Genomic DNA, 17,500 nt, shown 5'->3' with positions numbered 1-17,500 from the left:
GCTACAGGTGTGCACCCCGACCCAGGACACTCTGTGTGGGTGTCTATGTGTCTGTGTGTCTATGTGTGTGTGTGTGTGTGTGTCTATGTGTGTGTGTGTCTATGTGTGTGTGTGTCTATGTGTGTGTCTATGTGTGTGTGTCACCACAGCCATGGGCCAGGTGATGCTTCAGGTGTGCACCCCGACCCAGGACACTCTGTGTGGGTGTCTGTGTGTGTGTGTGTGTGTCTATGTGTGTGTGTCTATGTGTGTGTCTATGTGTCACCACAGCCATGGGCCACGTGACGCTACAGGTGTGCACCCCGACCCAGGACACTCTGTGTGTGTGTCTATGTGTGTGTCTATGTGTGTGTGTGTGTGTGTGTCTATGTGTGTGTATGTCTATGTGTGTGTCTGTGTGTGTGTGTCTATGTGTGTGTGTCACCACAGCTATGGGCCACGTGACGCTACAGGTGTGCACCCCGACCCAGGACACTCTGTGTGTGTGTCTATGTGTGTGTCTGTGTGTGTGTGTCTGTGTGTGTGTATGTGTGGGTGTCTCTATGTGTCTATGTGTGTGTGTCTATGTGTGTGTGTGTGTGTCTATGTGTGTGTGTCACCACAGCCATGGGCCACGTGACGCTACAGGTGTGCACCCCGACCCAGGACACTCTGTGTGTGTGTGTGTCTGTGTGTGTGTCTGTGTGTGTGTCTATGTGTGTGTGTGTGTCTATGTGTGTGTCTATGTGTCTATGTGTGTGTGTGTGTCTGTGTGTGTCACCACAGCCATGGGCCACGTGACGCTACAGGTGTGCACCCCGACCGAGGACACTCTGTGTGTGTGTCTATGTGTGTGTCTGTGTGTGTCTATGTGTGTGTGTGTCTATGTGTCTGTGTGTGTGTATGTGTGGGTGTCTCTATGTGTCTATGTGTGTGTGTCTATGTGTGTGTCTATGTGTCTATGTGTGTGTGTCTGTGTGTGTCACCACAGCCATGGGCCACGTGACGCTACAGGTGTGCACCCCGACCCAGGACACTCTGTGTGTGTGTCTATGTGTGTGTGTGTGTGTCTGTGTGTGTCTGTGTCACCACAGCCATGGGCCACGTGACGCTACAGGTGTGCACCCCGACCCAGGACACTCTGTGTGTGTGTCTGTGTGTGTGTGTGTCTATGTGTGTGTGTGTCTATGTGTGTGTCTATGTGTGTGTGTGTCTGTGTGTGTGTGTGTCTGTGTGTGTGTGTCTGTGTGTGTGTCTATGTGTGTCTATGTGTGTGTCTATGTGTGTGTCTATGTGTGTGTCTATGTGTGTCACCACAGCCATGGGCCACGTGACGCTACAGGTGTGCACCCCGACCCAGGACACTCTGTGTGTGTGTGTGTCTATGTGTGTGTCTATGTGTGTGTCTATGTGTGTGTGTGTGTGTCTATGTGTGTGTGTCACCACAGCCATGGGCCACGTGACGCTACAGGTGTGCACCCCGACCCAGGACACTCTGTGTGGGTGCCCCCAGGGCTCCTACCGACACTGCCTGCTGCTCTTTGACTGCTCCACCTTCAACTGTGCAGCCTGCAGCTCCTGCCGAGCCGAATGGGAGGAAATAACTCCTTGTGAGCGAGACACGGGGAGACACGGGGAGACACGGGGAGACACGGGGAGACACGGGGGGACGCGGGGAGACGCTGGGAGACACGGAGACACGGGGGGACACGGGGAGACACGGGGGGACGCGGGGAGACACGGGGAGACACGGGGGGACGCGGGGAGACACGGGGAGACACGGGGAGACACGGGGAGACACAGGGAGACGCGGGGAGACGCGGGGAGACGCTGGGAGACACGGAGACACGGGGAGACGCTGGGAGACGCGGGGAGACGCGGGGAGACGCTGGGAGACACGGGGAGACTCGGGGAGACACGGGGAGACACGGGGAGACACGGGGAGACGCTGGGAGACGCGGGGAGACACAGTGAGACGCGGGGAGACTAGGGGAGACGCGGGGAGACACGGGGAGACACGGGGAGACGCGGGGAGACTCGGGGAGACACGGGGAGATGCGGGGAGACACGGGGAGACGCGGGGAGACTCGGGGAGACTCGGGGAGACGCTGGGAGACGCTGGGAGACACGGGGAGACACGGGGAGACTCGGGGAGACACGGGGAGACACGGGGAGAGACACGGGGAGAGACACGGGGAGACACGGGGAGAGACAGTGAGACGCGGAGAGACGCGAGGAGACGCGGGGAGTGAGTGTATCAGTGTTAGTGGTTGTGGTTGTGTAGGTGGTGACAAGGACACTGTCTGTGTTAATGTGGTGGTGGTAGTTGTTGTTGTGGTTGTTGTTGTGTAGGTGGTGACGAGATGGACATTGTCTGTGTTAATGTGGTGGTAGTGAATGTTGTTGTTGTTGTTGTGGTTGTTGTGGTTGTTGTTGTTTAGGTGGTGACGAGATGGACACTCTCTGTGTTAATGTGGTGGTAGTGAATCTTGTTGTTGTGGTTGTTTAGGTGGTGACGAGATGGACACTGTCTGTGTTAATGTGGTGGTAGTGAATGTTGTTGTGGTTGTTGTTGTTGTTTAGGTGGTGACGAGATGGACACTGTCTGTGTTAATGTGGTGGTAGTGAATGTTGTTGTGGTTGTTGTTGTTGTTTAGGTGGTGACGAGATGGACACTGTCTGTGTTAATGTGGTGGTAGTGAATGTTGTTGTTGTGTTTGTTGTTGTTGTGTAGGTGGTGACGAGATGGACACTCTCTGTGTTAATGTGGTGGTAGTGAATGTTGTTGTTGTGTTTGTTGTTGTTGTGTAGGTGGTGACGAGATGGACACTCTCTGTGTTAATGTGGTGGTAGTGAATGTTGTTGTTGTGGTTGTTGTTGTTGTTTAGGTGGTGACGAGATGGACACTGTCTGTGTTAATGTGGTGGTAGTGAATGTTGTTGTTGTGGTTGTTGTTGTTGTTTAGGTGGTGACGAGATGGACACTGTCTGTGTTAATGTGGTGGTAGTGAATGTTGTTGTGGTTGTTGTTGTTGTTGTGTAGGTGGTGACGAGATGGACACTGTCTGTGTTAATGTGGTGGTAGTGAATGTTGTTGTTGTTGTTGTTGTGTAGGTGGTGATGAGACGGACACTGTCTGTGTTAATGTGGTGGTAGTGAATGTTGTTGTTGTTGTTGTGTAGGTGGTGACGAGATGGACACTGTCTGTGTTAATGTGGTGGTAGTGAATGTTGTTGTGGTTGTTGTTTAGGTGGTGACGAGATGGACACTGTCTGTGTTAATGTGGTGGTAGTGAATGTTGTTGTGGTTGTTGTTTAGGTGGTGACGAGATGGACACTGTCTGTGTTAATGTGGTGGTAGTGAATGTTGTTGTGGTTGTTGTTGTTGTTTAGGTGGTGACGAGATGGACACTCTGTGTGTTAATGTGGTGGTTGTTGTTGTTGTTTAGGTGGTGACGAGATGGACACTGTCTGTGTTAATGTGGTGGTAGTGAATGTTGTTGTGGTTGTTGTTGTTGTTGTGTAGGTGGTGACGAGATGGACACTGTGTTAATGTGGTGGTTGTTGTGGTTGTTGTTGTTGTTGTTGTTTAGGTGGTGACGAGATGGACACTGTGTGTTAATGTGGTGGTTGTTGTGGTTGTTGTTGTTGTTGTGGTTGTTGTTGTTGTTTAGGTGGTGATGAGATGGACACTGTCTGTGTTAATGTGGTGGTAGTGAATGTTGTTGTTGTGGTTGTTGTTGTTGTTGTTGTTGTGGTTGTTGTTGTTGTTGTTTAGGTGGTGACGAGATGGACACTATCTGTGTTAATGTGGTGGTAGTGAATGTTGTTGTGGTTGTTGTTGTTGTTGTGGTTGTTGTTGTTTAGGTGGTGATGAGATGGACACTGTCTGTGTTAATGTGGTGGTTGTTGTGGTTGTGGTTGTTGTTGTTGTTGTTGTTTAGGTGGTGACGAGATGGATACTGTCTGTGTTAATGTGGTGGTAGTGAATGTTGTTGTGGTTGTTGTTGTTGTTGTTGTGGTTGTTGTTGTTTAGGTGGTGATGAGATGGACACTGTCTGTGTTAATGTGGTGGTTGTTGTTGTTGTTGTGTAGGTGGTGATGAGATGGACACTGTCTGTGTTAATGTGGTGGTAGTGAATGTTGTTGTGGTTGTTGTTGTTGTGTAGGTGGTGACGAGATGGACACTGTCTGTGTTAATGTGGTGGTAGTGAATGTTGTTGTGGTTGTTGTTGTTGTTGTGGTTGTTGTTGTTTAGGTGGTGACGAGATGGACACTGTGTTAATGTGGTGGTAGTGAATGTTGTTGTTGTTGTTGTTTAGGTGGTGATGAGATGGACACTGTGTTAATGTGGTGGTAGTGAATGTTGTTGTGGTTGTTGTTGTTGTTGTTTAGGTGGTGACGAGATGGACACTATCTGTGTTAATGTGGTGGTAGTGAATGTTGTTGTGGTTGTTGTTGTTGTTGTTGTGTAGGTGGTGACGAGATGGACACTGTCTGTGTTAATGTGGTTGTTGTTGTTGTGGTTGTTTAGGTGGTGACGAGATGGACACTGTCTGTGTTAATGTGGTGGTAGTGAATGTTGTTGTTGTGGTTGTTGTTGTGGTTGTTGTTGTGGTTGTTGTTGTTTAGGTGGTGACGAGATGGACACTGTCTGTGTTAATGTGGTGGTAGTGAATGTTGTTGTTGTGGTTGTTGTTGTTGTTGTGTAGGTGGTGACGAGATGGACACTGTCTGTGTTAATGTGGTGGTAGTGAATGTTGTTGTTGTGGTTGTTGTTGTTGTTGTTGTTTAGGTGGTGACGAGATGGACACTGTCTGTGTTAATGTGGTGGTAGTGAATGTTGTTGTTGTTGTTGTTGTGGTTGTGGTTGTTGTTGTTGTTGTTTAGGTGGTGATGAGATGGACACTGTCTGTGTTAATGTGGTGGTAGTGAATGTTGTTGTTGTGGTTGTTGTTGTTGTGGTTGTTGTTGTTGTTGTTTAGGTGGTGATGAGATGGACACTGTCTGTGTTAATGTGGTGGTAGTGAATGTTGTTGTTGTTGTTGTTGTGGTTGTTGTTGTGGTTGTTGTTGTTGTTTAGGTGGTGACGAGATGGACACTGTCTGTGTTAATGTGGTGGTAGTGAATGTTGTTGTGGTTGTTGTTGTGGTTGTTGTTGTTGTTGTTTAGGTGGTGATGAGATGGACACTGTCTGTGTTAATGTGGTGGTTGTTGTGGTTGTTGTGGTTGTTGTTGTGGTTGTTGTTGTTGTTGTGTAGGTGGTGACGAGATGGACACTGTCTGTGTTAATGTGGTGGTAGTGAATGTTGTTGTGGTTGTTGTTGTTGTTGTGTAGGTGGTGATGAGATGGACACTGTCTGTGTTAATGTGGTGGTAGTGAATGTTGTTGTTGTTGTGGTTGTTGTTGTTGTTGTTTAGGTGGTGATGAGATGGACACTGTCTGTGTTAATGTGGTGGTAGTGAATGTTGTTGTTGTTGTTTAGGTGGTGATGAGATGGACACTGTCTGTGTTAATGTGGTGGTAGTGAATGTTGTTGTTGTTGTTGTTGTGGTTGTTGTTGTTGTTGTGTAGGTGGTGACGAGATGGACACTGTCTGTGTTAATGTGGTGGTAGTGAATGTTGTTGTTGTGGTTGTTGTTGTTGTTGTGGTTGTTGTTGTTGTTGTTTAGGTGGTGATGAGATGGACACTGTCTGTGTTAATGTGGTGGTAGTGAATGTTGTTGTTGTTGTTGTTGTGGTTGTTGTTGTTGTTGTTGTTGTTTAGGTGGTGACGAGATGGACACTGTCTGTGTTAATGTGGTGGTAGTGAATGTTGTTGTTGTTGTTGTGGTTGTTGTTGTTGTTGTTGTGTAGGTGGTGATGAGATGGACACTCTCTGTGTTAATGTTGTGGTTGTTGTTGTTGTTGTGTAGGTGGTGATGAGATGGACACTGTCTGTGTTAATGTGGTGGTAGTGAATGTTGTTGTTGTGGTTGTTGTTGTTGTTGTTGTGTAGGTGGTGATGAGATGGACACTGTCTGTGTTAATGTGGTGGTAGTGAATGTTGTTGTTGTGGTTGTTGTTGTTGTTGTTGTTGTGTAGGTGGTGATGAGATGGACACTGTCTGTGTTAATGTGGTGGTAGTGAATGTTGTTGTTGTGGTTGTTGTTGTTGTTGTTGTTGTGTAGGTGGTGATGAGATGGACACTGTCTGTGTTAATGTGGTGGTAGTGAATGTTGTTGTTGTTGTTGTTGTGGTGGTTGTTGTTGTTGTTGTGTAGGTGGTGACGAGATGGACACTGTCTGTGTTAATGTGGTGGTAGTGAATGTTGTTGTTGTTGTTGTGGTTGTTGTTGTTGTTGTTGTGTAGGTGGTGACGAGATGGACACTGTCTGTGTTAATGTGGTGGTAGTGAATGTTGTTGTTGTTGTGGTTGTTGTTGTTGTTGTGTAGGTGGTGATGAGATGGACACTGTCTGTGTTAATGTGGTGGTAGTGAATGTTGTTGTTGTTGTTGTTGTGGTTGTTGTTGTTGTTGTGTAGGTGGTGATGAGATGGACACTGTCTGTGTTAATGTGGTGGTAGTGAATGTTGTTGTTGTTGTTGTTGTTGTGGTTGTTGTTGTTGTTGTTGTGTAGGTGGTGATGAGATGGACACTGTCTGTGTTAATGTGGTGGTAGTGAATGTTGTTGTTGTTGTTGTGGTTGTTGTTGTTGTTGTTTAGGTGGTGATGAGATGGACACTGTCTGTGTTAATGTGGTGGTAGTGAATGTTGTTGTGGTTGTTGTTGTGGTGGTTGTTGTTGTTGTTGTTTAGGTGGTGACGAGATGGACACTGTCTGTGTTAATGTGGTGGTAGTGAATGTTGTTGTTGTTGTTGTTGTTGTGGTTGTTGTTGTTGTTGTTTAGGTGGTGACGAGATGGACACTGTCTGTGTTAATGTGGTGGTAGTGAATGTTGTTGTTGTTGTGGTTGTTGTTGTTGTGGTTGTTGTTGTTGTTGTTGTTTAGGTGGTGACGAGATGGACACTGTCTGTGTTAATGTGGTGGTAGTGAATGTTGTTGTTGTTGTTGTGGTTGTTGTTGTTGTTGTTGTGTAGGTGGTGATGAGATGGACACTGTCTGTGTTAATGTGGTGGTAGTGAATGTTGTTGTTGTTGTGGTTGTTGTTGTTGTTGTTGTGTAGGTGGTGATGAGATGGACACTGTCTGTGTTAATGTGGTGGTAGTGAATGTTGTTGTTGTTGTTGTTGTGGTTGTTGTTGTTGTTGTTGTTTAGGTGGTGATGAGATGGACACTGTCTGTGTTAATGTGGTGGTAGTGAATGTTGTTGTGGTTGTTGTTGTGGTTGTTGTTGTGGTTGTTGTTGTTGTTGTGTAGGTGGTGATGAGATGGACACTGTCTGTGTTAATGTGGTGGTAGTGAATGTTGTTGTGGTTGTTGTTGTGGTTGTTGTTGTGGTTGTTGTTGTTGTTGTGTAGGTGGTGATGAGATGGACACTGTCTGTGTTAATGTGGTGGTAGTGAATGTTGTTGTTGTTGTTGTTGTGGTTGTTGTTGTTGTTGTTGTGTAGGTGGTGATGAGATGGACACTGTCTGTGTTAATGTGGTGGTAGTGAATGTTGTTGTGGTTGTTGTTGTGGTTGTTGTTGTTGTTTAGGTGGTGACGAGATGGACACTGTCTGTGTTAATGTGGTGGTAGTGAATGTTGTTGTTGTTGTGGTTGTTGTTGTTGTTGTTGTTGTGTAGGTGGTGATGAGATGGACACTGTCTGTGTTAATGTGGTGGTAGTGAATGTTGTTGTTGTTGTTGTTGTGGTTGTTGTTGTTGTGTAGGTGGTGATGAGATGGACACTGTCTGTGTTAATGTGGTGGTAGTGAATGTTGTTGTTGTGGTTGTTGTTGTTGTTGTTGTTGTTGTTGTGTAGGTGGTGATGAGACGGACACTGTCTGTGTTAATGTGGTGGTAGTGAATGTTGTTGTTGTTGTTGTGGTTGTTGTTGTTGTTGTTGTGTAGGTGGTGATGAGATGGACACTGTCTGTGTTAATGTGGTGGTAGTGAATGTTGTTGTTGTGGTTGTTGTTGTTGTTGTGTAGGTGGTGATGAGATGGACACTGTCTGTGTTAATGTGGTGGTAGTGAATGTTGTTGTGGTTGTTGTTGTTGTTGTGGTTGTTGTTGTTGTTGTTGTGTAGGTGGTGATGAGATGGACACTGTCTGTGTTAATGTGGTGGTTGATGTTGTTGTTGTTGTGGTTGTTGTTGTTGTGGTAGTGAATGTTGTTGTTGTTGTTGTTTAGGTGGTGACGAGATGGACACTGTCTGTGTTAATGTGGTGGTAGTGAATGTTGTTGTTGTTGTTGTTGTGGTTGTTGTTGTTGTTGTTTAGGTGGTGATGAGATGGACACTGTCTGTGTTAATGTGGTGGTAGTGAATGTTGTTGTTGTTTAGGTGGTGACGAGATGGACACTGTCTGTGTTAATGTGGTGGTAGTGAATGTTGTTGTTGTTGTTGTGGTTGTTGTTGTGTAGGTGGTGATGAGATGGACACTGTCTGTGTTAATGTGGTGGTAGTGAATGTTGTTGTTGTTTAGGTGGTGATGAGATGGACACTGTGTTAATGTGGTGGTAGTGAATGTTGTTGTTGTTGTTGTGGTAGTGAATGTTGTTGTTGTGGTTGTTGTTGTTGTTGTTGTTGTGTAGGTGGTGACGAGATGGACACTGTCTGTGTTAATGTGGTGGTAGTGAATGTTGTTGTTGTGGTTGTTGTTGTTGTTGTTGTGGTTGTTGTTGTTGTTGTGTAGGTGGTGACGAGATGGACACTGTCTGTGTTAATGTGGTGGTTGTTGTTGTTGTTGTTGTTGTGGTTGTTGTTGTTGTTGTTTAGGTGGTGATGAGATGGACACTGTCTGTGTTAATGTGGTGGTTGTTGTTGTTGTTGTTGTGGTTGTTGTTGTTGTTGTGTAGGTGGTGACGAGATGGACACTGTCTGTGTTAATGTGGTGGTTGTTGTTGTTGTTGTTGTGGTTGTTGTTGTTGTTGTGTAGGTGGTGATGAGATGGACACTGTCTGTGTTAATGTGGTGGTAGTGAATGTTGTTGTTGTTGTTGTGTAGGTGGTGATGAGATGGACACTGTCTGTGTTAATGTGGTGGTAGTGAATGTTGTTGTGGTTGTTGTGGTTGTTGTTGTTGTTGTTGTGTAGGTGGTGATGAGACGGACACTGTCTGTGTTAATGTGGTGGTAGTGAATGTTGTTGTTGTTGTTGTGGTTGTTGTTGTTGTTGTGTAGGTGGTGATGAGATGGACACTGTCTGTGTTAATGTGGTGGTAGTGAATGTTGTTGTTGTGGTTGTTGTTGTTGTTGTTGTGTAGGTGGTGATGAGATGGACACTCTCTGTGTTAATGTGGTGGTTGTTGTTGTTGTGGTTGTTGTTGTTGTTGTGTAGGTGGTGATGAGATGGACACTGTCTGTGTTAATGTGGTGGTAGTGAATGTTGTTGTGGTTGTTGTTGTTGTGTAGGTGGTGATGAGATGGACACTGTCTGTGTTAATGTGGTGGTTGTTGTTGTGTAGGTGGTGATGAGATGGACACTGTCTGTGTTAATGTGGTGGTAGTGAATGTTGTTGTGGTTGTTGTTGTTGTTGTGTAGGTGGTGATGAGATGGACACTGTCTGTGTTAATGTTGTTGTTGTTGTTGTGTAGGTGGTGATGAGATGGACACTGTCTGTGTTAATGTGGTGGTAGTGAATGTTGTTGTGGTTGTTGTTGTTGTTGTGTAGGTGGTGATGAGATGGACACTGTCTGTGTTAATGTTGTTGTTGTTGTTGTTGTGTAGGTGGTGATGAGATGGACACTGTCTGTGTTAATGTGGTGGTAGTGAATGTTGTTGTTGTTGTTGTTGTGGTTGTTGTTGTTGTTGTTGTTTAGGTGGTGACGAGATGGACACTGTCTGTGTTAATGTGGTGGTAGTGAATGTTGTTGTTGTTGTTGTTGTGGTTGTTGTTGTTGTTGTTGTGTAGGTGGTGATGAGATGGACACTGTCTGTGTTAATGTGGTGGTAGTGAATGTTGTTGTGGTTGTTGTTGTGGTTGTTGTTGTTGTTGTGTAGGTGGTGATGAGATGGACACTGTCTGTGTTAATGTGGTGGTAGTGAATGTTGTTGTTGTTGTTGTTGTGGTTGTTGTTGTTGTTGTGTAGGTGGTGATGAGATGGACACTGTCTGTGTTAATGTGGTGGTAGTGAATGTTGTTGTTGTTGTTGTTGTGTAGGTGGTGATGAGATGGACACTGTCTGTGTTAATGTGGTGGTAGTGAATGTTGTTGTTGTTGTTGTTGTGGTTGTTGTTGTTGTTGTGTAGGTGGTGATGAGATGGACACTGTCTGTGTTAATGTGGTGGTAGTGAATGTTGTTGTTGTTGTTGTGTAGGTGGTGATGAGATGGACACTGTGTTAATGTGGTGGTAGTGAATGTTGTTGTTGTTGTTTAGGTGGTGATGAGATGGACACTGTCTGTGTTAATGTGGTGGTAGTGAATGTTGTTGTTGTTGTTGTGGTTGTTGTTGTTGTTGTTGTTGTTTAGGTGGTGATGAGATGGACACTGTCTGTGTTAATGTGGTGGTAGTGAATGTTGTTGTGGTTGTTGTTGTGGTTGTTGTTGTTGTTGTTGTTGTTGTTTAGGTGGTGATGAGATGGACACTGTCTGTGTTAATGTGGTGGTAGTGAATGTTGTTGTTGTGGTTGTTGTGGTGGTTGTTGTTGTTGTTGTGTAGGTGGTGATGAGATGGACACTGTCTGTGTTAATGTGGTGGTAGTGAATGTTGTTGTTGTGGTTGTTGTGGTGGTTGTTGTGGTTGTTGTTGTGTAGGTGGTGATGAGACGGACACTGTCTGTGTTAATGTGGTGGTTGTTGTGGTTGTTGTTGTTGTTGTTGTGTAGGTGGTGATGAGACGGACACTGTCTGTGTTAATGTGGTGGTTGTTGTGGTTGTTGTTGTTGTTGTTGTGTAGGTGGTGATGAGATGGACACTGTCTGTGTTAATGTGGTGGTAGTGAATGTTGTTGTGGTTGTTGTTGTTGTTGTGTAGGTGGTGATGAGATGGACACTGTCTGTGTTAATGTGGTGGTAGTGAATGTTGTTGTGGTTGTTGTTGTTGTTGTTGTGTAGGTGGTGATGAGATGGACACTGTCTGTGTTAATGTGGTGGTAGTGAATGTTGTTGTTGTTGTTGTTGTGGTTGTTGTTGTTGTTGTTGTGTAGGTGGTGATGAGACGGACACTGTCTGTGTTAATGTGGTGGTAGTGAATGTTGTTGTTGTTGTTGTTGTTGTTGTGGTTGTTGTTGTTGTTGTGTAGGTGGTGATGAGATGGACACTGTCTGTGTTAATGTGGTGGTAGTGAATGTTGTTGTGGTTGTTGTTGTGGTTGTTGTTGTGTAGGTGGTGATGAGATGGACACTGTCTGTGTTAATGTGGTGGTAGTGAATGTTGTTGTGGTTGTTGTTGTTGTTGTGTAGGTGGTGATGAGATGGACACTGTCTGTGTTAATGTGGTGGTAGTGAATGTTGTTGTGGTTGTTGTTGTTGTTGTTGTGTAGGTGGTGATGAGATGGACACTGTCTGTGTTAATGTGGTGGTAGTGAATGTTGTTGTTGTTGTTGTTGTGGTTGTTGTTGTTGTTGTGTAGGTGGTGATGAGACGGACACTGTCTGTGTTAATGTGGTGGTAGTGAATGTTGTTGTTGTTGTTGTTGTTGTTGTTGTGGTTGTTGTTGTTGTTGTGTAGGTGGTGATGAGATGGACACTGTCTGTGTTAATGTGGTGGTAGTGAATGTTGTTGTTGTTGTTGTGGTTGTTGTTGTTGTTGTGTAGGTGGTGATGAGATGGACACTGTCTGTGTTAATGTGGTGGTAGTGAATGTTGTTGTTGTGGTTGTTGTTGTTGTTGTTGTGTAGGTGGTGATGAGATGGACACTGTCTGTGTTAATGTGGTGGTAGTGAATGTTGTTGTTGTGGTTGTTGTTGTTGTTGTTGTGTAGGTGGTGATGAGATGGACACTGTCTGTGTTAATGTGGTGGTAGTGAATGTTGTTGTGGTTGTTGTTGTTGTTGTGTAGGTGGTGATGAGATGGACACTGTCTGTGTTAATGTGGTGGTAGTGAATGTTGTTGTTGTTGTTGTGGTTGTTGTTGTTGTTGTGTAGGTGGTGACGAGATGGACACTGTCTGTGTTAATGTGGTGGTAGTGAATGTTGTTGTTGTTGTTGTTGTGGTTGTTGTTGTTGTTGTGTAGGTGGTGATGAGATGGACACTGTCTGTGTTAATGTGGTGGTAGTGAATGTTGTTGTGGTTGTTGTTGTTGTTGTGTAGGTGGTGATGAGATGGACACTGTCTGTGTTAATGTGGTGGTAGTGAATGTTGTTGTTGTGGTTGTTGTTGTTGTTGTGTAGGTGGTGATGAGATGGACACTGTCTGTGTTAATGTGGTGGTAGTGAATGTTGTTGTGGTTGTTGTTGTTGTTGTTCTTGTGTAGGTGGTGATGAGATGGACACTGTCTGTGTTAATGTGGTGGTAGTGAATGTTGTTGTTGTTGTTGTGGTTGTTGTTGTTGTGTAGGTGGTGATGAGATGGACACTGTCTGTGTTAATGTGGTGGTAGTGAATGTTGTGGTTGTTGTTGTTGTTGTTGTGTAGGTGGTGATGAGACGGACACTGTCTGTGTTAATGTGGTGGTAGTGAATGTTGTGGTTGTTGTTGTTGTGTAGGTGGTGATGAGACGGACACTGTCTGTGTTAATGTGGTGGTAGTGAATGTTGTGGTTGTTGTTGTTGTTGTTGTGTAGGTGGTGATGAGACGGACACTGTCTGTGTTAATGTGGTGGTAGTGAATGTTGTTGTGGTTGTTGTTGTTGTTGTTGTTGTGGTAGTGAATGTTGTTGTTGTTGTTGTGTAGGTGGTGATGAGATGGACACTGTCTGTGTTAATGTGGTGGTAGTGAATGTTGTGGTTGTTGTTGTTGTTGTTGTGTAGGTGGTGATGAGACGGACACTGTCTGTGTTAATGTGGTGGTAGTGAATGTTGTGGTTGTTGTTGTTGTTGTTGTGTAGGTGGTGATGAGACGGACACTGTCTGTGTTAATGTGGTGGTAGTGAATGTTGTGGTTGTTGTTGTTGTGTAGGTGGTGATGAGACGGACACTGTCTGTGTTAATGTGGTGGTAGTGAATGTTGTTGTGGTTGTTGTTGTTGTTGTTGTGGTAGTGAATGTTGTTGTTGTTGTTGTGTAGGTGGTGATGAGATGGACACTGTCTGTGTTAATGTGGTGGTAGTGAATGTTGTTGTGGTTGTTGTTGTTGTTGTTGTGGTTGTTGTTGTTGTTGTTGTTGTGTAGGTGGTGATGAGACGGACACTGTCTGTGTTAATGTGGTGGTAGTGAATGTTGTTGTGGTTGTTGTTGTTGTTGTGGTTGTTGTTGTTGTTGTTGTGTAGGTGGTGATGAGACGGACACTGTCTGTGTTAATGTGGTGGTAGTGAATGTTGTTGTTGTGGTTGTTGTTGTGTAGGTGGTGATGAGACGGACACTGTCTGTGTTAATGTGGTGGTAGTGAATGTTGTTGTGGTTGTTGTTGTTGTTGTGTAGGTGGTGATGAGATGGACACTGTCTGTGTTAATGTGGTGGTAGTGAATGTTGTTGTTGTGGTTGTTGTTGTGTAGGTGGTGATGAGACGGACACTGTCTGTGTTAATGTGGTGGTAGTGAATGTTGTTGTTGTGGTTGTTGTTGTGTAGGTGGTGATGAGACGGACACTGTCTGTGTTAATGTGGTGGTAGTGAATGTTGTTGTTGTGGTTGTTGTTGTGGTTGTTGTTGTTGTTGTTGTTGTGGTTGTTGTTGTTGTTGTGTAGGTGGTGATGAGATGGACACTGTCTGTGTTAATGTGGTGGTAGTGAATGTTGTTGTTGTTGTGGTTGTTGTTGTTGTTGTGGTTGTTGTTGTTGTTGTTGTTGTGTAGGTGGTGATGAGATGGACACTGTCTGTGTTAATGTGGTGGTAGTGAATGTTGTTGTTGTGGTTGTTGTTGTTGTTGTGTAGGTGGTGATGAGATGGACACTGTCTGTGTTAATGTGGTGGTTGTTGTTGTTGTGGTTGTTGTTGTTGTTGTTGTTGTTGTGGTTGTTGTTGTTGTTGTTGTGTAGGTGGTGATGAGATGGACACTGTCTGTGTTAATGTGGTGGTAGTGAATGTTGTTGTTGTTGTTGTTGTGGTAGTTAATGTTGTTGTTGTTGTTGTGTAGGTGGTGATGAGATGGACACTCTCTGTGTTAATGTGGTGGTAGTGAATGTTGTTGTTGTTGTTGTTGTGGTTGTTGTTGTTGTTGTGTAGGTGGTGATGAGATGGACACTGTCTGTGTTAATGTGGTGGTAGTGAATGTTGTTGTTGTTGTTGTTGTGGTTGTTGTTGTGGTTGTTGTTGTTGTGTAGGTGGTGATGAGATGGACACTGTCTGTGTTAATGTGGTGGTAGTGAATGTTGTTGTTGTTGTTGTGTAGGTGGTGATGAGATGGACACTGTCTGTGTTAATGTGGTGGTAGTGAATGTTGTTGTTGTTGTTGTGTAGGTGGTGATGAGATGGACACTGTCTGTGTTAATGTGGTGGTAGTGAATGTTGTTGTTGTGGTTGTTGTTGTTGTGGTTGTTGTTGTTGTTGTTGTTGTGGTTGTTGTTGTTGTTGTTGTTGTGTAGGTGGTGATGAGACGGACACTGTCTGTGTTAATGTGGTGGTAGTGAATGTTGTTGTTGTTGTTGTTGTGGTTGTTGTTGTTGTTGTTGTTGTTGTGGTTGTTGTTGTTGTTGTTGTGTAGGTGGTGATGAGATGGACACTGTCTGTGTTAATGTGGTGGTAGTGAATGTTGTTGTTGTTGTTGTGTAGGTGGTGATGAGATGGACACTGTCTGTGTTAATGTGGTGGTAGTGAATGTTGTTGTTGTGGTTGTTGTTGTTGTGGTTGTTGTTGTTGTTGTTGTGGTTGTTGTTGTTGTTGTTGTTGTGTAGGTGGTGATGAGACGGACACTGTCTGTGTTAATGTGGTGGTAGTGAATGTTGTTGTTGTTGTTGTGGTTGTTGTTGTTGTTGTTGTTGTGGTTGTTGTTGTTGTTGTTGTGTAGGTGGTGATGAGATGGACACTGTCTGTGTTAATGTGGTGGTTGTTGTTGTTGTTGTGGTTGTTGTTGTTGTTGTTGTTGTGTAGGTGGTGATGAGATGGACACTGTCTGTGTTAATGTGGTGGTAGTGAATGTTGTTGTGGTTGTTGTTGTGGTTGTTGTTGTGGTTGTTGTTGTTGTTGTTGTGTAGGTGGTGATGAGACGGACACTGTCTGTGTTAATGTGGTGGTAGTGAATGTTGTTGTTGTTGTTGTGGTTGTTGTTGTTGTTGTTGTTGTGTAGGTGGTGATGAGACGGACACTGTCTGTGTTAATGTGGTGGTAGTGAATGTTGTTGTTGTTGTTGTTGTGGTTGTTGTTGTTGTTGTTGTGTAGGTGGTGATGAGATGGACACTGTCTGTGTTAATGTGGTGGTAGTGAATGTTGTTGTGGTTGTTGTTGTGGTTGTTGTTGTGGTTGTTGTTGTTGTTGTTGTGTAGGTGGTGATGAGACGGACACTGTCTGTGTTAATGTGGTGGTAGTGAATGTTGTTGTTGTTGTTGTGGTTGTTGTTGTTGTTGTTGTGTAGGTGGTGATGAGACGGACACTGTCTGTGTTAATGTGGTGGTAGTGAATGTTGTTGTTGTTGTGGTTGTTGTTGTTGTTGTTGTGTAGGTGGTGATGAGACGGACACTGTCTGTGTTAATGTGGTGGTAGTGAATGTTGTTGTTGTTGTTGTTGTGGTTGTTGTTGTGGTTGTTGTTGTTGTTGTTGTGTAGGTGGTGATGAGACGGACACTGTCTGTGTTAATGTGGTGGTAGTGAATGTTGTTGTTGTTGTTGTGGTTGTTGTTGTTGTTGTGTAGGTGGTGATGAGACGGACACTGTCTGTGTTAATGTGGTGGTAGTGAATGTTGTTGTTGTTGTTGTTGTGGTTGTTGTTGTTGTTGTTGTGTAGGTGGTGATGAGATGGACACTGTCTGTGTTAATGTGGTGGTAGTGAATGTTGTTGTGGTTGTTGTTGTGGTTGTTGTTGTGGTTGTTGTTGTTGTTGTTGTTGTGTAGGTGGTGATGAGACGGACACTGTCTGTGTTAATGTGGTGGTAGTGAATGTTGTTGTTGTTGTTGTGGTTGTTGTTGTTGTTGTGTAGGTGGTGATGAGACGGACACTGTCTGTGTTAATGTGGTGGTAGTGAATGTTGTTGTTGTTGTTGTTGTGGTTGTTGTTGTTGTTGTTGTGTAGGTGGTGATGAGACGGACACTGTCTGTGTTAATGTGGTGGTAGTGAATGTTGTTGTTGTTGTTGTTGTGGTTGTTGTTGTTGTTGTTGTGTAGGTGGTGATGAGACGGACACTGTCTGTGTTAATGTGGTGGTAGTGAATGTTGTTGTTGTTGTTGTGGTTGTTGTGGTTGTGTAGGTGGTGATGAGATGGACACTGTCTGTGTTAATGTGGTGGTAGTGAATGTTGTTGTTGATGTTGTTGTTGTTGTGGTTGTGTAGGTGGTGATGAGATGGACACTGTCTGTGTTAATGTGGTGGTAGTGAATGTTGTTGTTGTTGTTGTTGTTGTGGTTGTTGTTGTTGTTGTGTAGGTGGTGATGAGACGGACACTGTCTGTGTTAATGTGGTGGTAGTGAATGTTGTTGTTGTTGTTGTTGTTGTGGTTGTTGTTGTTGTTGTGTAGGTGGTGATGAGACGGACACTGTCTGTGTTAATGTGGTGGTAGTGAATGTTGTTGTTGTTGTTGTTGTAGTGAATGTTGTTGTTGTGTAGGTGGTGATGAGACGGACACTGTCTGTGTTAATGTGGTGGTAGTGAATGTTGTTGTTGTTGTTGTGAATGTTGTTGTTGTGTAGGTGGTGATGAGATGGACACTGTCTGTGTTAATGTGGTGGTAGTGAATGTTGTTGTTGTGGTTGTTGTTGTTGTGGTTGTTGTTGTTGTTGTGTAGGTGGTGATGAGATGGACACTGTCTGTGTTAATGTGGTGGTAGTGAATGTTGTTGTGGTTGTTGTTGTTGTGGTTGTTGTTGTTGTGTAGGTGGTGATGAGATGGACACTGTCTGTGTTAATGTGGTGGTAGTGAATGTTGTTGTTGTTGTTGTTGTTGTGGTTGTTGTTGTTGTGTAGGTGGTGATGAGATGGACACTGTCTGTGTTAATGTGGTGGTAGTGAATGTTGTTGTTGTGGTTGTTGTTGTGGTTGTTGTTGTTGTTGTGTAGGTGGTGATGAGACGGACACTGTCTGTGTTAATGTGGTGGTAGTGAATGTTGTTGTTGTTGTTGTTGTGGTTGTTGTTGTTGTTGTTGTGTAGGTGGTGATGAGATGGACACTGTCTGTGTTAATGTGGTGGTAGTGAATGTTGTTGTTGTGGTTGTTGTTGTGGTTGTTGTTGTTGTTGTGTAGGTGGTGATGAGATGGACACTG

At 44.4% G+C, this 17,500-nt stretch overlaps 1 protein-coding gene across 10 annotated transcripts in view; it reads left to right on the top strand.

The window, feature by feature from the left end:
* The window catches only part of LOC142905283 (uncharacterized), a 55,636-nt gene that overhangs the window by 24,087 nt on the left and 14,049 nt on the right, over positions 1-17,500 (top strand). For all 10 annotated transcript variants that reach the window (XM_076056281.1, XM_076056279.1, XM_076056276.1 and 7 more), the window contains one exon: positions 1,428-1,589. In XM_076056281.1, the coding sequence (XP_075912396.1) occupies positions 1,428-1,589 (162 nt within the window). The remainder of the gene's footprint in view (positions 1-1,427; positions 1,590-17,500) is intronic.

The sequence above is a fragment of the Petromyzon marinus genome, chromosome 75, assembly GCF_048934315.1.
Source record: "Petromyzon marinus isolate PM22_M1 ecotype Great Lakes invasive population chromosome 75, UKy_Petmar_22M1.pri1.0, whole genome shotgun sequence".
NCBI classification, from domain to species: Eukaryota; Metazoa; Chordata; class Hyperoartia; order Petromyzontiformes; family Petromyzontidae; genus Petromyzon; species Petromyzon marinus.
This window is presented reverse-complemented; position numbering and strand designations above follow the sequence as displayed.